We start from the raw sequence: 24,058 nt of genomic DNA, 5'->3' as shown, positions 1-24,058 counted from the left end.
TTGTGGTATATCCCTTTTTTATACTACACTTCCAGCTTATCTACTACTTATTGATGAAATAGTAGACTGAAAGCTATAGCGAGATAGGTGGCAATCAGGAATAATCTGTTTGATAAAATATATAATCCTGATCAGCGACGCAGACCAAATTTCCTTGGGCTCCAGAATAACTCAATCAAGGTGTTGAAGTCTGCGTCTTGTTAGAGCTCCGCAGTTACAGAGCAATTGTTCTGAGGTTTCGATTTCGGCATTACAAAAGCGACAAACCTTTGTTTTTAAGATGGTATTTACTCGGGCAGTGTCCTGTTACAAGACCAGTGAAGGTGCTGAAGTCTTTCTTATTAAGGCTTAGCAGCTTCTGAGTAGTTTTAATACTCGGCGTAATAAATTTTTTCGCTTGTTTAAGTTTTGCAGCCATCCAATTGGCTGTCACTCCCCGGTGCTACACTCATGATATCTGTATCTCCTTTTATTTCTAGGCTACTAATCAGTGATACAATACAAACTTATTTCGTGAAAAGTCACATCAATTAGCATATTAATTTTTTACGCGGTTGATATGTGCTGCGTAAATTTTGAAATCCGCGTAAAAAAACGAAAAAGGAAATCCGCATAAATTCCGAAATCCGCGTAGAAATAAACCGCATAAATCCCAAAAACCGCGTAAAAAAGCCGCATAAAATAAAACCTCGTATAAAAAACCGCGTAAAAAGCGATTTCAGTGTATTCGTTTACCTGGAAACTGCGGCCATCTTGGATTTGGATTTTTCATAAATAACTGTGATCTACTAGTCAATCCCTTTAATTTGATACCCATATTGATGGGATTGTGAAAAAAATATATATGACGCCATCTTGTGGTGGCGGCCATTTTGGATTTGTATTTTTCATAAATAACTATGTTCTACTAATCAATCCCTTTCATTTGATATCTATATTGATTATTTAATATGGAATTATTATACAAATTATTTGTAAATTCCGATGTAAGAATAAGAAATATCAAAATCAAAAATAAAATACTCCGGATAAGCGAGTCCGACCTGTATTAGCATATAAAAGAACAACTTTATTCTAAGGGAAATCTCTTGAAAGAACAGCCATACTATTATGATTAACTTATTTACTATACTGACATTTAGCTTCAAAATACATATTTAGATTACATTACCATCTATATTACAAAATCCGTTTCTACTGATAGCATTCCTCCTGCTTGAAAACCAGATTCGCCGGGTTACCCGGATCACACGGCGTACCCTGGATGGCGCTTTGCACATCCGCGGTCAACACACGGAAATTAATCTGCTTGTAGTCCAGCTTCGAGTACAGGAAAACCGGCAGCTTGTTACTGATGACCCAAACCGATTGTTTAGCCTCGCGATCCACTTTCAGATCGTTGGGGAAGGTCAGCTTGTCCGGGTTCCGTTCGACGACACCCAAATTGTTGCGGTTGTAAGGTTTGGCCAGATCCCAGCAGCCCACTCCGCTCTGCTGCACCAGCGTGAAGAACTGGACGTTGTTTCGGGTCACTCCGGAGGTTGAAGATTGACCCGCCTTGCCGCGGCTACCGATCGGTTGGAAGGCCTTCGCCAAACCGAAGTTCTGCCAGATGGTTTCGTTCTGAAGCACTGAGGTTAGCACTTGGAATTCCTGGGAATGGGATTGAAAATTTGTGATTCTATATTATTTGAAGATCGAAACCGTCTCACCGTGAAGCTAGACATGGGATGATAGAACAGCATACGATCACCGTCGCGGTGAACCGGAGACAACGACATCCCGAAGACCCCGTCCGACCACTGGAAGTTCAGCTCGTTGTAATTGTAGTCGCTCGCAAAGGGGTTCGGATTGTACAGATAATTGGTGGTTCTCCAGCTCTTGAACTCACGCAGACTGATCACCGTGATTCCGAAACGCCAAACGTCCGCTACATACGCGAAAGCATCGTCGCACTGTCCATCCCGTATGTCCACCACGATGTTGGTATGTAGTGAGTCTTGTTTAACCTGGTCTGCCGGAAGGACGTATGTGAACAGCAGCTCATCCGTCTGAAGGTTGAATGCTAGAACTTTCGGTGGACAGATCTGCTGCAGATTGGTCAGTGTGTCGATGACACCGGCATCGAGAACCCACAAGCGGTCGCATTCGTCGACGAAGATTCGATACACAGACACCAGCTTACTGCAGTCCGGGTTGCTGGGCGATGTGTGGAAGCTCCAATCCGGATACGGGATCAGGGGAAGGCTGGGATCTTCAACGGGTAACGGAAGATACGACAGAGTAGCAGGAACACCTGGATTCCATCGTGGGGTAGTAATGAACAGACGGTTGCGGAAGCGGTCCACCCCCAAGGGAAGATTGTTTTCGGGGATAAATTCTCTGCAAAGTAATACGGATAGTGGTTTCAAAAGCAACATGGTCATTTAAATGCACTCACTTAGACCGGATGGCATTGTTTCTCGCCTGTAAGCTTGGATACAGAAAATCAATAACTTTCCACTGGTAAATCACGGTAAAAGCGTCCTTCCCCTTGCTGGTCGTAAAGCTGCCAAGTTTGTCCAGTTTATTACCGAGTGCTTCCAGTCCGCCGGGAGGAAGATACTGATCCGCAAGCACTGCTGACTGTGACGAGTTGCCTTCGGGTCGAATAAGCGGAACGAAATAGGAGCGTTTGAACGGTGAATACCCGCTGGCTGCTGGCAACACGACCACCAAAACCAACGCCAGCAATCGTACGACTGCCCTCGAACTAATCCGAGCCATTGGGAAACTGTGAAGTCGAGAGGAATTTAATTACTGGAATGGATTTTAAATTATCTACACTGCATTTAGTTCAATAATTAGCACAAAGTTAGACTCGGAGAGGTTAGATTTCCCACAGTTCACACTGTTTGATTCGAAACAACGGGGTGCATTTCGGTCGATTACTTGTGTTCCGTAATATGAATTCCTCCGATGCGGAGCTGTGTACTCGCAAAGGGAATGTTTTGGTGTTTATTTTTGTTCGATTATACAGGGGAATCTACAAACAGAACACGTTATTATTCCAGGATATCAAATGAAAGCCAGCCGGAATTATTCCAATTGACGTTTTGGGGTGGATTAAATTTGATTTTAAAAGCTGTTCTCAATACCCCATTCGATAATATGTTGCACAGACAGTGTTCCCCCCCTTAAAACCGCCAACAGTTGTGCGCCTTGTCATCGTTTATTAATTTTCGAGTGGTCACAGCACATTATTCCGATGGATACATAATCCATTTGCAACGACAACAGCATTTGTATCGAAATGTTTCTGAAATGAGACCAAACCTCATCTGTTATTAATATTCGCTTTCCTCGAGCTCGGCTCGAATGAGAAATAGCGCAATATTTTCGCTATCAATTTAGAAACAAACGTTCGACAGAAACAACGCTCAGATTCATTTTAATTCCCACCACAGATCACAGAACCCATTATCGAATGGAACCGTTAAATATTTTCGTCCGAAAAAAGTTGTTCTTGCCTGCAAAATGAAAAAATCCCCACTGGAATATTAATATACCATGAAAGAGAGTCAACGAATGAGAACCAAAGATAGTAGGTATGCATTACTCTGACCCAAAAACTGGACGTTTTCAAGGTTTTCACTGCGCGTTACTTTTCCCTTTCATCTCTTTCAATTTTTCTTTTCAGCGCTGAATTTAGAAAGTATAATCCTTGTCGTATTGGAAGTTCTGTGACGGTCGCATCGTGCCTCTTCAATTTTGATGAAACTTTTCACAGAGCCGCTACTTCAGTGCTTTGATCTCAACCGCTGGAAGCCGATAGCGATGGACTCTGGATGTTTGTGAAGATATTTATTCAAGGTCGCTTTCGTGTCATATCTGATTTCAGCAAATATTGATTGACTTGGTCCACCCTGATTCATGGATTTTTGCACATTAATCGATGAAATTCAAATCACTGCAATTTTTTGTGTCTCCTCTGGAATGGGTGACTGAGGCAAAATGATTCGATGTTTATAATTAGTTTAATTATTCAGGAAATAATATCTCATTATGATATTAGTTCTTCACAACATTATTTCCCCAATAAGCCGATAGATGCCTGTTTTAACAGATCGAACCACTTGGCTCGCATCTAGACTCTTCCTCTTTTCCTCACTGGATTCAATACGAACCTTGCTTTGGGGCTGTCCAAACAACACATTGACAACTTTAGGGGGTGGGGGTACGGGAATGTAAAAAAACATTCTGTCAAATATATACCAGGAAATTGGGTTATTAAAAAAATGCTTTATTTTTCATTTAAATTTATATCATCGCCTTCAAAATAGGCCCCTTCTTTTTTTTTATCCCATTTATTTATTAGGCTCATTAGTATTTAGCTGTAACAGAGCCGGGTTTAATCGTGTACATGTACATATGTTTATGTTTCTATAAATTGTGAATTACACAGTAGTTAGTAGTAGCCATTTAGGCGTTATGTTTTCTGTTCCATTACATTATGGTAAATTACACAGTAGTAGCCATTTAGGCTCCCTTGGCCGAGTGGTTAGCGTCATAACTAACATGCCGGGTGTTCGGGTTCGATTCCCGTTCTGGTCGGGGGAATTTTTCGTCAAAGAAATTTCCTTCGACTTGCACTGTGTTCACGCATGTTCTAGAGCTTGCCACTCAGAATGCATTCAAGGCGTGTTATTTGGCATAGAAATCTCAACTAAGTACTAATAAAAATGATGCAAGTAATACTACGTTGAGACGGCGAAGTTCATCTAGGAACGTTAGTGCCATTGAAGAAGAAGCCATTTAGGCGTAAGGGTATTCTTTCTGTTCTTCCATTGTTCAGCAGACCGGACAGCGGAGACAGTTGATATTGATCATTGTTGAGTTATTTATAGAACAGCAGCCCGATGTTTCTTGCAGAGCAGAGCAGTTGTATGGATGAATCGAGCTTTGTTCCACCGTGGATCGATTTCCATCGCTGATGATGGTTACGTGGACGTAGTTATTCTATAACAACACAAAGATGGTCAATTGAGGGCCCTGAGTTTGAACTCACGATCGATCGCTTGGTAAGCGAACGCGTAACCAAGTGGCTACGAAGACCCCCTAGGCCCCTTCTTGAACAATACTATTTTTCCCAACGAACGATCCAGTCATCGGAACACTTTTTTTTTTTATGGCTGTATTCAGGAATTGCTTTCAGTTCACGCAGCGAATTCGTTTTTATGTCTTCAATGCTGTCAAAACGGGTCCCACAAAGCGGTAATTTGAGTTTCGAAAGTAGGAAGAAGTCACATGGGGCCATACCTGGAGAGTATGGGGCTTGTTCAATCACAATTGAACCATTTTTGTGCTTGAACTTGTGGTTGGACTGTACATTTCGTAGTTGCTCTCCGTGATTGACCTGGACCAGCGAAATTGCACAAAACACACACTGAATGATGCAAACTATTCTCTTTGGCAAGTTTCGTTGATTCGACCTTTAAATAGTCAATAGCGACGCCGACCACGTCCTTACAGAAGAGATGGGCGAGCGCTCATGAGCCGCCGATTTGAGTCGGTTCATCAGAACGAGCGTACGATCCATGGTTCTTGAGCTTGAGCTTGAGCTTGGGTAGACTGTACACTTCGTAGTTGCTCTCCGTGATTGACCTGAACCAACCAAATTGCACAAATAACACACAGAATGACGCTTGGGACTAGCAAATCATTCTCGTTGTGCAATTTTCGGTGATTCGAGCTTTAAATGGTCAATAACGACGCCGGCCACGTCCTTACAGTCACCAGGGGAAGGGAAGGAATGTTAGTATGATATTCGCCGCCCGAAAGCCAGAAGGGTCGCCTCTATAGCGTGGTTCCTTAGCGTTTATCATGGGAGGGATAGTTGTTAGTAGGGAGAGGTAAAAATCAGGATTCACTGAGGTAAGTGATGTGATTATGTGAACGCGAACTATCGACCACTCGACGAAACAAAAATCCGAAAACCGCATGTGTTACAATACGCGGCAGAGATTATGGTATCCTGAGAAGGAAAACTTGTAAAATAGATTGGACCGGCTTTTTTTTCTAGTATTCATCGCACGTACTTTTCATCGAAATTCAATCACTCCGGCGGAGATTTAACTGTGGGAAACCTCTAAAAAGGTAACCGAGAGAATTCCTCCAAAGCCAACCGAGCCGGCAATATGTTCCATTATTAATTACGCCTATTCTGTATCGAACTGGGAAACCTGACAAGATCACCGAGAAAATACTTCTAGAGAAATCGTCCTGACAATATATTCAATTATTTACTGCGCGTATGCTTTTTCGTCGTTTCAATTGGTCCTAGAGGAGCTCTCCCGGTCATCCCCTCAGGCCCACGAAAAGACATCTCCACGCCGTCGGGATTGGATTCCTCCATCCGCGGGCAACCCGAGAAGGCCACCGAGAGAACCCATCCAAAATCAAACGAACCGGCGATATATTCCGTGAACCATATTGTGGAAGAGAGTATTGGTCGGACAATTTTGGAAGAATATGAACGACATTGGAAATTCTAGTGTTTCGAATTCATTGGAGCTTTCGTTAAATCGGATCATCTGTTACATAGCTTTGACTCGACTGCTGACAATCTTTGTATTCTCTCTCCATGGTAGGAGCGTACGATCCATGGTTCTATACAAACAAAACACATCGTTCTGAAAAGTATGAGCGAATTTTCTCGAATGCAGAACATGTTTGCAGTGAAAGACGGAATGAACATTCATCAGATAGCATCGAAAAGATCATGATTATAAACAGAAATATGCAATGATCATGAAGCGAAAAGCGAGTTATTTGGATATGTAAAGAAGGAAGTCTTAAAAATAAAGTTTGAAACATTAATTTGTGCATAGAATAACAAAAAAAATTATTTTATTCTAGATTTTCTGTAATAAATTTTCATCACATCATTTATGAGTGAAAAATTTAAATTTTTGAAATAATAGTACTGGTGGGATGAAACGGAATCAAATCGCCAAAGATGGACTGTCTAGGAGCTAAGAGTTCAGAACTTGGTTAAATTAAATTATTCCTCTCACGAGAGATAAACTTCTACGCTTCGTATATTACAAACCTATCTATAACTCCCCACTATAAGTCTATATTTCCCGCTTCAAAAATAGAAGTTTTACTTTTTGATATGTTTTAATTACACTTAAAATATTGTAAAATTTTTGACTGTGCTTCCACAGTATATTGAATTGTAAGAAACTGCATTCAGCTTTTGGAAAACATGGGTTTCCTAAGGTACAGTTGAAGTATATATATATATATATATATATATATATATATATATATATATATAGGTAAACTTTGATATAACGTACATTTCACTTTCAAAATTGTACGTTGTATCGAATTGTACGTTATATCGAAGCATAATAAAGCACTCACAAACGTAGTCTATTATATTAGGCTGTCAAAAAAGTCCTGCGGTATTTCCGCGAGGTGTCGTTGTAAGCGCGTAGTTCTAGTTGTATTCATTGTATCGAGTCATACTATAGCTTGTTATAGGTATTTTTATAATATAGTCCTTGACAGTGTTTTGTTTGGTTAAGTCGTTCGTGAGTTATAGTGTCGCAAATATGGAGCAAAATAAAGAGAAAATCCGACATATTTTACAGTACTACTAGGACAAAGGCAAAAATGCATCTCAAGCTGCCAATAAAACTTGTGCAGTTTATGGATCCGATACAGTTTCCTTTTCCGCCGCACAACGATGGTTTCAACGTTTTCGTTCTGGTGTAGAGGTCGTCGAAGATGCGCCACGCTCCGGAAGGCCTGTCGTCGAAAATTGCGATAAAATCGCTGAATTACCTGAGAAAGACCGGCATAGTAGCAGTCGTAGCATCGGCCAAGAGCTGGGGATAAGTCATCAAACCGTTATTAACCATTTGAAGAAACTTGGATTCACAAAGAAGCTCGATGTATGGGTGCCACACACGTTGACGCAAAAAAAACATCTTTGACCGTATCGACGCATGTGAATCGCTGCTGAATCGCAACAAAATCGACCCGTTTCTGAAGCGGATGGTGACTGGCGATGAAAAGTGGGTCACTTACGACAACGTGAAGCGCAAACGGTCGTGGTCGAAGCCCGCTGAAGCGGCTCAGACGGTGGCCAAGCTCTCATTAACGGCCAGGAAGGTTCTGCTGTGTGTTTGGTGGGATTGTCAAGGAATAATCTATTATGAGCTGCTTCCCTATGGTCAAACGCTCAATTTGGATCTGTACTGCCAACAACTGGACCGCTTGAAGGTAGCACTCATGAAGAAGAGGCCATCTTTGATAAACAGAGGCCGCATTGTCTTCCATCAGGACAACGCCAGGCCACACACTTCTTTGGTGACGCGCCAGAAGCTCCGGGAGCTCGGTTGGGAGGTTCTTTTGCATCCGCCGTATAGTCCGGACCTTGCACCAAGTGACTACCACCTGTTTTTGTCCATGGCGAACGAGCTAGGTAGTCAGAAGTTAGCCACAAAAGAGGCCTGTGAAAATTGGCTATCCGAGTTTTTTGCCAATAAGGAAGCGAGCTTCTATAACAGGGGTATTATGAAGTTGGCATCTCGTTGGGAACAAGTCATTGAACAAAACGGCGCATATTTGACTTAAAACAGATGATTGTAACTAATTTTATGAACAAATGAAAATTAAAGAAAAATACCGCAGGACTTTTTTGACAGCCTAATATATTAGGGTGCCAATGAATGTATGAGAAAAAATCGACCCTAAAATTTCAAAAAGTTACCCTATACAAAATGTTTACCACCTCGAAGAAACACCCTATGCCAAATATCAGCTCAATCGGACTTAAGGGAGAGTGGCGCAAAGCGGTCAAAGTTTGAGTTTTTTGAAAATCGAAAAATCACCCAAGGGGGGAGTAAAGGAAATCGGGGTTTAAAAAAATCGTTTTGGTGCCAAATGTCTTAAAATTGCATGAAACGTCGAGATCTAGTGTGATCTCAAAAAAAAATGGTAAAAAAACGACACTCTGGGACTTTTTTTCGGAATACGAGACGAAACGTATGGTTTTAAGTGCCGATAAAAATAATTATCTCGATTTTTCATTCGGAACTTGTTGCGAAATATTGATTTGCACGATAATATACCCTATGCAAAATATTAGCTCAATCGAATTTCTTTTATTAATGTGGCAGAAGTTGAAATTTGAATATTTTGAAAACCGAAATATCACCGGAAATCGGAGTTTTCAAATTTTTTTTTATGTCAAATGTCTTAAAATTGTATGAAATTGCATGACACATCGAGATTCAGAGTTATCTAAAATAAAATTTTTTTTTTGTCAAAAATAGACTTTTCAGACGTTTTTCCGAAAAACGACGAATAGTTTTTTTGACAAATTTTTTTTTCCGATTTAACAGGAAATCTCGACGAGTAATGCAATTTTAAGATATTTGGCACCAACAATTTTTTTTAAACCCCAGTGTTCGGTGATCTTTCGTTTTTCAAAAAAAAACTCAAATTTTACGTCTGTGACACTAATAAATGAAGTTCGAATGAGCTAATATTTTGCAAAGGGTATATTATCGTTCAAATCAACCTTTTGCAGTAAGCTCCGAATGAAAAATCGATATAACTATTTCTATCGGTACCCGAAACCATACGATTCGTTTCGCATTCCGAAAAAAACGTCCCACAGTGTCGATTTTAGACATAAAAAATTTTCGAGATGACACTAGATCTCATGCATTTTTAAGACATTTGGCATCAAAATTTTTTTTTTTTGAAAACCCCGATTTCCTTCCCCCTTGGGTGATTTTTCGATTTTCAAAAAACTCAAACTTTGACCGATCGACCGATCGACTTAAGTCCGATCGAGCTAATATTTTGCATAGGGTGTTTTTTCGAGGTGGTGAACATTTTTTATGAGGTAACTTTTTGAAATTAGAGATGACCATTTACATTGGCACCCTGATATACATATTTAAACCAACCACATTCCAACCAAACATGACATTTGATAATTTTCGGAAAACTCTGAAGGAAAACGGTAAACTTCGAAAAATTTAATTCTCAAATGTTTTAAAATTACTTCGTGACAAGCGTGGTTAGTGCATTTGATGTTTGCGCTAACAAAACTGAATCGTTTGTTTTAGAAACCCCATAAGTTCATTTGACGCATTTGACGCGAGGAAACGTCAAAAACCTGTTTTTCTCAACATTTTGACCTGGTCCTCCAATATGTTGGTACGAAGTTCGATTATTAGACCTAAAACATATTATTTGGGACCACTACCTCATCAATCCAACTGGTTAAACTCAAACTATAACGTTTCGAATTTGGTGGATTTAGGTGGTTGCTCAAAAAAAACGAAAATTAGCGGCATATTTAGTGCTTTGGAAGTGATTCGACTCAATTTTATGTACTTTTAATGTTCATAATGCTCATACCAAGTAAGAATGGGGCTGTTTTTTAGTTACGCTAAGTTTTACATTAAAGGAGAGAGGGATAAGGGGTTCGGATAAGTATTATTTGTTAGAATCTGAATACATAAGGAATATAAACATACGTTATGGGGGGAGATTCAAAGACGTTGGACAGTGGCGGGATTCGATCCTTTTCTTACCTATTTTTGTATAGCTTTCCATTATTTTTAGCCATTTTTATGACTTCCGCTGTCCGCCGAACACCACACTTACATTTCGAGGTCGTGTCCGGGTCACTATCCAGAATCCAGCATGCTTTTTACGGAATCGGTAATCTGAATGAAATTGTATATCTATTCCGCGGTGATAATTGGAAACGTGGACACATGGGGTTTCTTAAACAAACGAATATTTGAAACTCCGATTAAAGTGGGTTCGTAGAACTAACTTTTTCTAAAATTTTGATGGTCAATATAGGTACCCTCAAGGATTCAAAAACTGCCAAAAAGTCAATTTTGATAAAAGTGGCGTTTATGGGATTTCTTAAACAAATGATTCAATTGATCTTTGTTCGAAGGTGGAAATGGATTTTCAGGCAAAAAAAACGCATATCTTATAACTATATAAATAAAAATGGATCCCCACATGAGTTAGTAAGCGCAAAACTAGAGGAAGGAACCGTCCGATTTGAGATTTCCTCATTTTATTTATGTTCTATGTGTCTGAATGTGTCTGAAAATAAGTTGATATTATAATGACGAGTTTTGGCTGTGATTGAATTTGTGTGATTAATATTCATTTGAACCTTGCACCGGCTGTTCAGGTAAAGCTTTCAATCCATTCAACATAACGAAGTTTGAGTCGATTATGTAAATTACATATTCAAGAGCACTTTATTCGCCTGTGTACATTTTATAAACATTTAATTCATATTTTTGTGTAATACAAATACTAATCAGCAAAACAAGTTAAGAAATTATTCTTTTTCAATCAGCGTCATGCTCCATGAGGCATTTTGTTTGAAAAATTAGGCCAGATTGCCGCTCGCATATGAAGCATATGATAGGTTTACACGATATACTACATTGAATCCGTTGATGCTCGATAATTGTTGGTTTATTTTTTCAATATAGGTGGTATTTCACTATCAAACAAATCAAGCGAATATGTACAAAGCCCTAATCACCGATAATAGATAATAATAGGTTTGTCAACCAACCATCCACACCGTTAATTCTAAACCTCTATAAATAACATCAACCACCAACAAGTGGATTATGGGATGGATACAGTTTTGTACAAACATAATCATTGTTTTTCACCAAATGCAATCCCCTCGATAGCTGATGATTTCCTCGCAATTGATACCCGTTGCGTCATTTTATCCTTTCTCAAACCATCGAAATTAATTGATGAGTTATCAAATACGGTCAACGCTTTTCCCACTTAACACGTTGAAGTGTTCTGGCAGAAACTATATTCTATCGGATTTTAATAACAGACGGGAAGCCCAGTTTAAAGTTATACACGCCCACAAATATCTCTCGTTCGCCGAATATGGATGGTTATAACAGCACGCATCATACATTAAATCATTAGCGAACATCCCCTCTCTCGTAGCTTTAGTCAGCAATTCTCACCTTCGTCGGCAATTCTTGTGTGCTCGTTGATGGCTCTATCAGTGGCATTTGGCAAACGCAAATAACAGCTTAGACAACGCACCCCTTAAAGTTAAAGTCCGACCGCCTGACTGGTGTTCAGGTGCTCACATAAAACCAGAAGCTAATTCAAGATCATTGTGTGTTCTTGGCGTAGTATACACGCCACCGCACACCAGACATCTGAACAATTAAATGAAAAGAGTATTAAATGAACCGTGATTCTTTTTGCTTTCAAGCGGTGTTGAATTTCGAGCCGACGCTAATGTATCACAAGGTCGGACTAGTTTTACCGGCTCAAGGGTTCCTAGCCGGTAAAACATTGACTTATGGTTTTTTTTTCTCTCCATATCTGCAACTGCGTTATAATGTGTTATAATAAAGGTATTCGCAAACCAGACTCCAAATAAATTACTGTTTTAATATACAAATTCATGGTTCTTGATAAAACAAATATTTTGCTAATTGTGCTCGAGTATGAACAGTTTCTCTAACTTCACATGCGAAGTAGCAAAACAGCAGAAAATGGCAGTGAACCTAATTCAAATAGATCCATCCCTCAGAATAACAGCGTTAGGTGTATGTGTGAATGTCCAAACCGTTTATCGTTTGGGAGGAATTCATCTGGAAAGGAAAAACCCGGACACATAGCAATCTGTGTAAATGATAAGATTCCTTAGCCCAAGACGAAATGCACCATGTGATTGGAGGCGTGATAAATGTTTTCGCAAATTATGACCTTTTTACACTGAGATGGAACAGTTGGATGCACTTTCACCGCTGTGGAGTGCTGATGTTAAAACAGTATGATTGCGAGGATGGTTAGAAAGAAGAAAAATACATGATTTGAATAGATTTTTTAATATTTTTTTATATCTTATCTTATATTTTTTTATATCACAACAGAATGTCTTTTTAGCTTAGATAGCTTCAGTGACACCCACTCTCATTCAACGTTCATCCATCGTTTCAATGCTTTTTTTATTCGTGGATCTCGCTTCGTAGAAAGCAAATCTTCTTCCCCCTGGGGCATAATTTTCATGTCTGCTGACGGGTAGATATCGCTGAAAACCAGATCCGGATAATGAAATGGATGAGGAAGTAATTGAAAGTGCAATTACTGTAATTGTGGTATTGTTAAGAACTACTAATGACACGGTGCACCGTTTTTCTTCTTCATTTGGATTTCAGGTAACCTTTTTTGGGCGATGGATACACCACACCAGGAATAATCGTACAAAACTTCATCAGTGGCTTTAAAAAATAGTTCTCGTTACATAATTTGAAATAAAAACTTTTTTTTGTGCGGTGGATAGGGACCGCCTGAAAAAAGTTCTTACATGGAAAATAACTTGAATACTGATGATTTTCCCCCATACGTTAGGACATTTCGTCTTTTGCGCGTCGCTGTGCGTGTATTAAAATTACTGTGCTTTTACCTGCATGTCGGAACTTGTTGCTATTAAAAATCATGTCATGCATTTGATGGAAGGATAGGAAAGGAGATTTTAGATGCAAACTTGCTATATTATCACTGCCAGTTGCGAAAAATCTACAATCTACAAATCAACAAACAACAATTCTTATCAAAATGGTGCAGGATCTTGAAAGCGGGGAACGTGGACGTCAATTATTAATAGATTTAAAAATTAAAACATACGTTAATACGTTATTTTTACGTTATATTTTTTTCTTAATGGCAGATCACTTCGTCAAATTCATTTCATGTACCGCACAAAAAGACGCTCAAAAAATCACACAGACAAAAGCAAAAAAAAACCCTTTAAATACCTTATTAACACAAACCAGTTGACATACACACAGTCACAGGCGATCCCACATTTCTAAAAAAACAACACATTGAAATGGCTCAATGGAAACCACTCCCATTTACATTTGACGACGCATCAAAATAACAATGTGTGAAGCTAAAATACACAAGTGCTCTCCAGCAGACGGCATGAGGCCCGACGCTTTGTATCATTTCATCGAGTTTCACCTGGGATGTGAAGTATCGACGAAAATTGCGCCGTGATTTCATTTACAACACAACACACTTCGAAGTCATTTCGCACTGCATTTACGCTTTGATCGTGGGAATAGGTTGCCATCGGGTGGAGCTTCAATCGCAATATTTCCGCTCTCCACAGTGTCGATTCACATTAACACGTTGTTCTCTGCATTTGTATTTCGAGTGACCGATTTATTGGATGTACAACTTAATTCGTACCGTTTCCACAAGATGGCTCAAGGTGCTATAAATAGTCTACGGCGACCGGGATGGAAATAATAGGGTGGGAAGAAACAAAATCTTTGACGTCACAGATTCAGATTGTGTTATGTTATTTTTCTTATATTTGCAAAAGGAAAGTATTGTTAATAAAAGTGAAAATAATCGGATATAAATGAATGAACTATATTTTGTAGTAGAATTACGTCTTTCATTAAGGGTGCCAAATCATTAATAACTTTTTTTCCCGCGAACTGATTTCGACGATTTACATATCCAAACGAATCAGGAGATCCCTAAGATTTGTTTATTATGCTATATATTACAATCTCCTGATGTGTAAACGGTTTAAATCGGCATTTTCATTTTCCCATGCATTTGTTATGCTCCTTTGTGAGCTTCCCAACCCATGCCATCAATAACGAGCAACTTATCGGCGATCAACGAAGGGAAATAATTTCTCCGTGTCTCCGGAGTCTCCGCGTCTCCGAGTCTCCGAAATCTCCGTGAACAAAGAAAAGAAGAACAAGAAGAACGAAGGGGTACATTTGCCTAGAGCATAAATATTGGATTTCGTTGAGGTAAGCATTCAGTATCGTTCTAGATACGAAGCAATGAACATAGCTTGTTCTTCCTTGTTTTGCATCATCACATGTCTTCGTTTCGGATTGAGCTGTGGACGCGACCAAACTACTTACTCGCTGATGTCTCTGGCATTGCAATCATTACATCAAACTGACGCCATTCCATTAAGGTTCTGAACTACACAATTGTGGGGAATCATCAAACTACGCTATCACCGACTCACCAAGAAAATAACTGTTCAGGAATTTTGTGTGTGATTTGGTTTCGCATGACATTAGCTAAACTATCTCCACCAAGGATAAAAGCTAAGCTAACTAAGATAATCTAGACTGCTGCATTCATAACCCATACGTAAAAATAGTACATCTTCGCTACGCTGAAACCCCATTTGTATCTGCTCCTGTGTCCTTATGTCCCGTCGCGCTTTGTTTTTCTCATTTTCCAATGTTTTACCGTATCCAATCTTTTTTTTGGGAAGAAAAAAACCCTTCAAATCGTGGCAGTTGGGTATAACTATTGAAACCGACAAAGAATTCCAATATTGTAAGTAAATGTTTTCTGAATTTTCTATACCTTCATCTCTCAGCTGCGTGTACCAGAAATCTAACGTCACAAAGTAATGAAAGAGGCCATTGCTTCGACAACTCGATAGGTCAGATAGGTCGAACTTATATTTGATCCGATACAGGTGCTTTTAACATCCGTTTCTCGTGTGTATTTTTTCATCTGGTGCGCTGCGAGCGAAGTAAAGCTCATAAAAAGTGGTGCGCTATCGAGACAATCCGGCAGCAAGTCACATCATTTCACACGCTACACAGCAGCGGCAAGTAGAAGTTTATTTTATTTTTACTTCCTCTATCATTCTGTATAGCTTTTCTACAACATTTACACCATTGTTCAACTTTGTGTTTACCAAATCGACAAGCGTTGGCATTATGGGTATCCATTTTTCTTACATTACCGTTGAACTTTTATTGGAACTTTTTTCATTTTCAAATTACACACTTAAAAAAAATTGAAATAAATAAATTGTCAACTTTAACTAGTATAGAAATATAATTTCTTTTACTAATTTATATTTTTCGAATTATTTCATTCTGTTCATATCGAACAGTTGTCCACTTCTTCGATTTTATTAATATGGCAGGGGGCTGGGAGGATCTCCAATCCACGCCAAAGATATATCTGATAGCGAACCTCCTCCTGAAGAGCAGGAGGATGAAACAGAACTTGAGAAGGAAAATTCTGTATACGAAATAGAAATCTCCGAAGATGAGGAACCTGACGAAAAGCAGGATTTTTGTAGTATACCCTGAGGGCGCCTGAGGCCCATTTATTGTATACTTTAGACGAAAATCCAAACCTCTTAACGACATTCGCATCTCAAAAGAATTAACACAGATTTTTTCCGATGTTACCGAGATTACTCAGATGGGGCCAGACAAACTACGAGTTGTCGTCTCAAGCATGACCCAAGCGAACAAAATAACGCGCTGCGACCTCTTTACGATTGAATATCGCGTATACGTACCCTGTTGTAACGTCGAAATAGACGGCGTAATAACCGAAAAGGGTTTGACCCGAAAAGAGATAATCGATGGTGTCGGTCGCTTCAAGAACTCCACACTAAAAACTGTGAAGATTCTTGCATGCGAACGACTGAAATCTGTGTCATGATAAAACAGTTCTCAATCGGACAAACTCATTTCGTGTGACTTTCGATGGTGCCGCCCTTCCAAACTACGTTGCAATAGGTGCACTTCGTTTACCTGTTCGGTTGTTTGTACTCCGGGTAATGAAATGCAACTCGGTCACACGGCCGCCTATTGTTGCAATAAAAAAAGGTTGCGCAGATTGTGGAGAGAGCCATGATGAGAATCCTTGCGCGAAAGAGTGCAAGTGTCTTCATTGCGGCGGGACTCCTCATGATCTTATCCAATGCCCGGTCTACAAATAACGAAGGAAAAAAATCAAGTGTTCCTTAAAGAAACGTTCCAAGCGGACTTATGCAAAAATACTTAAGAATCCCGTACTAACGACACAGGACAATCCCTACTCCCTTCTGCAGAACGACGATCCTGACGTTCCCAATGCGGGGAGTTCCGGTACATCGCAGGGTGCCATCAGGAAAAGAAAAATTACTTCTTTCCAACACTCCCCAGAAAGAAGTTCGAAACCAACCAAGTTGGAATGATAACTCGAATCGCTGTGCTGAGAATAGACCGAAGCAAGTACCTCCTGGTTTACGCGGTTCTCCTACGCACCAGGGGTCTTCAGCACTTCCCGGAGCACCCAACCCGTCTGTTCCATTTTCGCGGTCGAAGCAAAAGCCACAATCTGGTTTGCTTACGCTTTCTGACCTGGTGGACAACATTTTAAATGCTTTTAATATAAATGACCTACTTAAAAGCATAGTATTATGTTTGCTTCCGATTGTGAAAACATTTTCGAAAGAAAAATGTGGCTTTTTAGCAACGTTACGTTCACTTCCCTCGATGCCTGATTCAGTGCAAAAGTTCAAGGATTTGACCACTGTAATACAGTGGAATTGCAGAAGTATCATCCCTAAACTAGATCAATTTAAATTTTTAATTCATAGCTCTAACTGTGATGTATTTTCCCTCTGTGAAACATGGCTTTCTACAGCCGACGAACTGAATTTCCACGATTTCAACACTTTTCGCTTCGATCGAACTATTGGGGATTAAAAAATGTCACTCCTTCTATAGAGTCACTCTCCCATCGATGACAGGCATTGAAGTTGTCGCTTCTCAAACACAAATCAATGGCAAAGATCTCTGCATTGCCTCAATATATATTCCTCCCCGAAAGATTGAAGGCCGCTATCAGTTTGTTAATACAATCGAGGTATTGCCGGAGCCGAGGTTAATCTTAGGTGATTTCAACTCCCATGGAACAGCATGGGGGTCACTCTACGATGACAACCGTGCCACTTTGATTTATGATCTGTGCGACAACTTCAAAATGACAATTTTGAATACTGGGGAAGCAACTAGGATAGTAAACCCTCCTGCACGGGCAAACATGCTACACATATCACTTTGTTCTTCTTCGGTATATATGGGTTGCACGTGGAAGGTAATCCAAGATCCCCACGGTAGTTATCATCTACCAATACTTTTATCGATCACTAATGAATCAAGTTCTCGTGAGTCAGTCAATATTGCGTATGACCTCACGAAAAATATTGACTGGAGAAAATTTGCGGAAATAATATCTGAAGCAATTGTTTCAATGCATGAACTTCCTCCACTCGAAGAGTATAACTTTATATCGAGTTTGATTTATGAAAGCGTTTTTCAAGCTCAAAAGAAACGTATTCCTGCTACCACTTTCCGACGTCGTCCTCCATCACTTTGGTGAGACAAGGAGTGTTCAAAGGTCTACCTAGAAAAACCATCCGCTTTAAATACAGATTTTCTCTGAAAATCTGTATTTAAACCTGTATAGATAATTTATAAGTTCAATTTTGAAACATAATCTTAGAAAATTATTATGAATTCGACGATTTTGATGGTATCTACGTAGAACCAGAATTGTAGTGAAAATAAAATATTTCATTGAGGTGTAAAGGAAATTTACAAAGTTACCAAGGCAAGTTTTTTACATCGCGCTACTTGAGTGAGTTATGACAGTTACAATAGAATAATAAGATAACAATTCGAAAATAAAAGAACTCTCAACAATCGAAAAATGGCCAAAAAGTTGTTTTGAAGCTATATGCTTAGGATATGGACAGATTCTGATAGAATTTTTATCATTCTAAATAAATTAATCGGGTATGTTTTTATTCAGATTTATACTTTATCTGCTCTCGCCAAGTTCAGTAGTTTCTGTTTATACAGCGTCAACACAGACGTAGAATTTTGTGCCTTCTTCAGATCCTTTTAAAAATATCCAAAACTTTTCGGTCGTAGTGTAACCTTTTCAATGACGTTTAACGACGGATTCCAATAAATCAATTTTGAGTCAACAGGAGTATCATCAGCCATCATTATTTTTTTTCGACGGCTTTAACTCCAAGATTTACTGAATGAAGTTCAGCTTTTTTGCTTTGGGCTTTACGATAACTATAAACGTGAAGATAAAGTTTTCCTGACATGGACAAGATCAATTATTTCTATTTTCAACGCAACATAAAATTATTGGAAATCTAGTTTTTGATTTTGTACTCGCTCTATGTCCCGAAAACGAAATCCTACGACAAAACGTATTATTGATTGTTTCAGATATTTCCTATCTCCGAAACAAGAACTTTTAAAAGCAAAATGAATTTTGTTGACAATATATTGCGCACTTTTGAAATTCAAATTAACTGTGCTTTAGAAAGAAAATGATGAACAGTGTTATTTATTCATTGTGAGGCATCTATTAGGCCTTATTGTAACATCTTTCTGTCTTAGATCGAATATGAGAAAGCAGGGCATCACGCTACATATGAATAACAAAATTACTCTCATTCAGACTGATTCAAACGTTAGACAGTGCCAGAAATTTCTATAAGCGCACATGTATATTTTGGCTGTAAGATTAACTAGATATATATTTCCAAAATATTTTCATGGGATTTAAATGACCTTTGAACATCAAGTTTATCTTGCCAAGAAAAGTCCCAATCCTATTCTCAACAGTTATTCAGAATGAGAAAAACGTATTTTCAAGGTAGAAATTCTTATAAGCGCACATCAGACTTTATTCTCAAAGAACGATTTATACATGAAAATGACAGCATTCAATATTTGATTGGTTTACCATTTTTCAGAATAGTTTCATAGACACGGTTTGGCATTGACTCAATCAGATTATCCAACATTTCATGTGGAATTTTATTCCACTCGTCCCTTACGCATCTCTCCAACTCACGAACTGTTGCAAATTGCCGTCCACCACTGTAGACTCGCCTTGCCAGGATTCCCCAGAGATTCTCGATGGGATTGAGATCCGGGCTACGAGCTGGCCAGCCCATAACCTGAATGTTTCTTTCGGAAAACCATGACAATGATTTCGTTCTTACGTGAATGGCAGCATTATCCTGCTGGTAGATGAAGTTGTCGTCCATAATGTCTTCTGTAAATGGCATCAAAACACTGTCCAGTAGCTCTACATAGTTGTCGGAGTTCATCCTTGTCGAAATAGTGGCGATAGGAGTCTTCCCTTTTCTTGAAAACGCAGCCCACACCATGAAACTTCCACCACCAAAATTCCTGCTCAACTTCACTTCGGGATTTTTCCGTAGATCATGCCAATAATACGCGCAGCAGTCGGGACCATCAAGATTGAACTTTTTCTCGTCGGAAAAGATCACTTCATCCCACTCTGCCTTCCAATCTATGTGCTGTTTAGCGAAATCCAATCTTGCTTTAATGTGCCTTGGGGTGAGGTTTGGTTTCTTTGCCTTCTTCGTGTATACTAGATGTCCAGATCCTCGCAAAATTTGGGAAACACGTCGTTTGGATATGGGAAGGTCTAGTTCTTGCTTTATTTCCGAAGCATTAAATTTTCCAGTCTCCCCAAGCTGAATGATGCGGTTCCGGTCGCGGTTTGAAATTTTTCAGTTACCTTTATTCTTTCCGGACCACTGTTTCTCCTCTATCGATCCTCTTAGCTATCTCCCGGTAGCTTAAACCAATATCCTTCAATTTGGTTATTAATCTCCGCTCAGTATCGTCCAAGAACTTTCCTTTCGGCATCGTGCTTCAAATTCAATTGCGCTACTTCACTGCTTAGCTGATTGTGGTTAACTCGTTCTCACGTTACAACCTTACCAGGATGTGTTGAAAAATGGCCAAGATGTTTACATATTGGTGGGAAAATATTTAAAATGCCAGTTGCGCTTATGAGAATTTCGCACCATAATTTTAAAAATGTTTTAGTAAAAAAATATGTTTGCACCAATAATGACTTAAACAACAAAGTTAGTACACATTTAGTCATTAGGAAATCACTACGTAAAAAAGGAATGGTTTTATTTACTATATAGCTAGAATTTTCAGACAACCCAGGTGCGCTTATAGGATTTTCCCCCACTGTATATACAAAATTGGTGAGAAAAATCAAATATTATTGAAATCAAGCCAGAACCACCAATGAAACGTTATTTTAAAAAATCTGAATATTCTGTATGAAACCCAAAAAATATTTTATTTGTAACTACAGATCGTTGGTTTCAAAACGTCTTGAAAATCTGTATAAATTCAGATTATTCTATAGATATGGTTACGCTGGCCAGGACTTTGTCTTCTATGTATTCAAATAACATCGAGTAATTTGTTTTTATTCAAATTTTAACCATTTTAAATCCCTTTCGGGTCTGCTAATCTGATGAAAAGTAAATGGCTATGAGAAAATGAATGATTGGTATTTTTTTGTCGGTGGTCATTGTCTATAGCACTTCCGTCCGTCATCAAATTCGGGATCAGCCATTAGATTCATTTCTGAAATGACCATTTTATTTGAATAAAGTTTCAACTTTAGAAAAGTATTGTTTCAGCGTGATACTTAAAATGTTATAAAAAATTATGAAAATTAATAAAATTTTCTAATAAATGTGACAGACAATTTTTTATAATTCACTCATAGAACACATTTCTGTAGGAGCTGCCGTTTGGACTTATATCGGTTTATGAAAAAGACTCTTGGATCACTCGAACTCGAACTACTATTTGTGTCCCAGTTTCAAGAAATGGCTGTCGGGGAAAAAATCCATTCAAACGAGAAGGTGATTGCAAAAATCAATAGCTATTTCTCAGACTTGGACAAATTTTACTTTTCGGTAGGGATCAACATACTAGAGCAGCGTTGGACAATGTGTATAAGTTTCAAGGGAGACTATTTATGTTGAAAAATATAATAGGTATACCCCAAACCATAAGTTTTTTTTTTATCTTAGCACCGACTTTTCAGTTTTCTAGGTTTCAAATGTTTCATCAGGAAAGTAACGTTTATAAATTACTTAAGAGCAAAATTTTAATTACATTCGACTACATGATTAGCCAAATTTGACCCTATTTTTTCGATCAAATTGTTGTTTAAGCTTATAGCTGTATTTACTACAACTCAACATAGTTTCAAATTATCAAAATCTATTTTGTCAAAAAATATTTAACCAAGTTTGAAAAAGTACCAACTTTTCATAGTTTACCCCAAACGATACAAATCCTTATTTTACCTCCTTTATTAATTTCATTCAAGCAGTTCTGTATACCAGAGTATTTTCTATCGTTAAAAATCATATTAATCGTAATCGTATCGTATCGCTTACGTAAAATTTGCTTTCTTATTTGATGTTTTGATAAAAATGTCTCTGATCTTAAGTGTCGGATCGAAACACTACTATGTTGAAAGATTACGATTTTTCCCATTTTTTGATAATTTCATATGACACATTTTAGTCCACCCACATAACTTACAAATCTTCCCTTTCGTAAATATTCAGCATTCAAATTCAACGAAAACGAGACATATATTCCCCTGACAGAGTGTACAAACAACAACAAAAAAGAGAGCGGCAAACATTGCTATCACTGGTCGGTGTCTTCACAACCTGTTATGCTGGTTGTGTATCATATCAGTGCTTGTGCAAAAGCGTGTGAAACAAATAATGCAACGTTTCGGGTTCACCGTGCAACTTCGCCAGAAGCTGCAGCACGAAACGATAAGACCATGTCGCTCAGGTGATTTGCTGCTGATCATTAAAATGCAGTGTGCGTTTGAAGAAGTTTTATTCGCAGAAATCATCCTCTCGAAAATTAATTGTTGTTTTTCACAGTGAAAATCAATAAACTGAGTGTTACCGTAGAGCATCTCTTCAGCGCACAAAAATAGCTGCTGGAGTGCTGTAGTGTCAGCACGAAATAAAATTTCGGATGGGAGTCATCCATAAAACGTTTTTATGCTCTTCTACCGCTTGTCCGAGGCTGAACAGATCAGTGTCAGTCTGTGCAGGAAACCTTCACAATATTTATAGCACTTTATCAAGTTTTCGTAATCCGAAGCAACGTTTCACAATTTTCGAAAAAACTTGCCAATGCCACTTTACCGCAATTATGTGGCAGAACATAGAGCCACGTTATACAGCAATTGGAACCATACCAAACGACACCACCAATGACAGGAAAGGTAAAATGCACAACGTGTTTTTATGTAACACCGATTCTACCATTGGCGGCGGGTTCATTAACGTTGTTGGCGCGACTTATTTTCTCTCCTCACGGCATTGGTTGTTTACTTTTCTCCGAGTAGTTTGGTCACTATTTGTCGTTCATCTGTTTAAACGTTTCTAATTAAAATAATAATTTAACTATCACCTCTCACAGCAACTTTTTTCTATATACGCACATGCCAGTCACAACAACCGATGGCAATAGGAACTGGGTTACTTTGGATTACTCCACATTTCAAGGCACAGAGGAAAGACTACGCAATGCTGCTTGAAAAGCAACGAGCCTTGCTCAACTTCTATCGCTATCAATCAATCGCACTTACGTGATTTCGGTTACCTTCACCAGCACTCTTATCTTGTTTTTTTTTGTGGCGTTTCTGTTTGTTAATTCCTTCAGTAAACTGTTAATTCGACGAATCAAAATTCCAAACGTTCTTGACGATCGCACAAATCACCGATTTTATACCACTAGCCGCGCTTGCAACTACCAATCATGTTACGAACCGATGGCTACCGAGGCTCGACGCATACTAACCGTTGACTAGGATGGATCTATTAGTTTTGGATTATTTAAAGACCCCACCACCAGAGTGCCGAAGTGTTCTGCGCCGGTTGTCGATCGGATCATTGCTCGGCTATGCTGGTGAACGACTAGTCGACCGGCAAAGGTGCGTGTAGGTGTAGACCGACTTTTCATCGAGTGATCTTTATGCGTGGCTGGAGCACTAAACTGAGAAGGAACTAGAATGCACTGGAAACACTGATCAAAGAGAAACAAATTTTGCTTAACCTATTTTTAATACGATGCACATTTAAAAACTTTTCTCAAAAACTACTACCCCAATTCCATAGTATTGTATATCAACTATTACTCTTTCAAGTAATTAACAAGTTTAGTCATTTTTGTTAGATTTTGTTCAGTTCCTCACATGACTTCTTTAATGTGTGCAAATATGACAAAAATAAAAGCTCATCCCCAAAAATAATATTAAAATCAAT

General features: G+C 38.7%; 2 protein-coding genes across 4 annotated transcripts in view; one reads left to right on the top strand and one right to left on the bottom strand.

Moving 5' to 3' along the window:
* Positions 1–24,058, top strand: part of LOC129768828 (opsin Rh4) — a 276,388-nt gene that overhangs the window by 103,622 nt on the left and 148,708 nt on the right. The gene's annotated exons all lie outside the window — the stretch shown is intronic.
* LOC129768829 (protein yellow-like) lies at positions 751–23,580 on the bottom strand. Of its 2 annotated transcripts, none has more exons than XM_055770741.1 (4): positions 23,383–23,580; positions 2,441–2,773; positions 1,713–2,382; positions 751–1,653 (listed from the first exon to the last, which is right to left on the bottom strand). In XM_055770741.1, exons 2-4 carry the CDS (start codon positions 2,764–2,766, stop codon positions 1,195–1,197), a joined length of 1,455 nt encoding a protein of 484 aa, XP_055626716.1. In that variant the 5' UTR covers positions 2,767–2,773; positions 23,383–23,580; the 3' UTR covers positions 751–1,194. The 2 variants fall into 2 exon arrangements, with proteins under 2 accessions (XP_055626716.1, XP_055626717.1); XM_055770742.1 differs by having other exon boundaries at positions 23,397–23,580.

This window comes from Toxorhynchites rutilus, chromosome 2 (assembly GCF_029784135.1).
Source record: "Toxorhynchites rutilus septentrionalis strain SRP chromosome 2, ASM2978413v1, whole genome shotgun sequence".
NCBI lineage: Eukaryota > Metazoa > Arthropoda > Insecta > Diptera > Culicidae > Toxorhynchites > Toxorhynchites rutilus.
The sequence above is the reverse complement of the archived record's forward strand: the minus strand, read 5'-3'. Positions and strand labels throughout refer to the sequence as shown.

What these genes read in the sequence shown, in the direction of transcription:
- LOC129768829 (XM_055770741.1), bottom strand. Translation starts at nt 2,766, where the DNA reads ATGGCTCGGATTAGTTCGAGGGCAGTCGTACGATTGCTGGCGTTGGTT. An exon ending in AACAATGCCATCCGGTCTAA is followed by an intron (nt 2,383 to 2,440) that starts GTGAGTGCATTT and finishes ATTACTTTGCAG; the next exon opens with AGAATTTATCCCCGAAAACA. An exon ending in ATCCCATGTCTAGCTTCACG is followed by an intron (nt 1,654 to 1,712) that starts GTGAGACGGTTT and finishes TCCCATTCCCAG; the next exon opens with GAATTCCAAGTGCTAACCTC.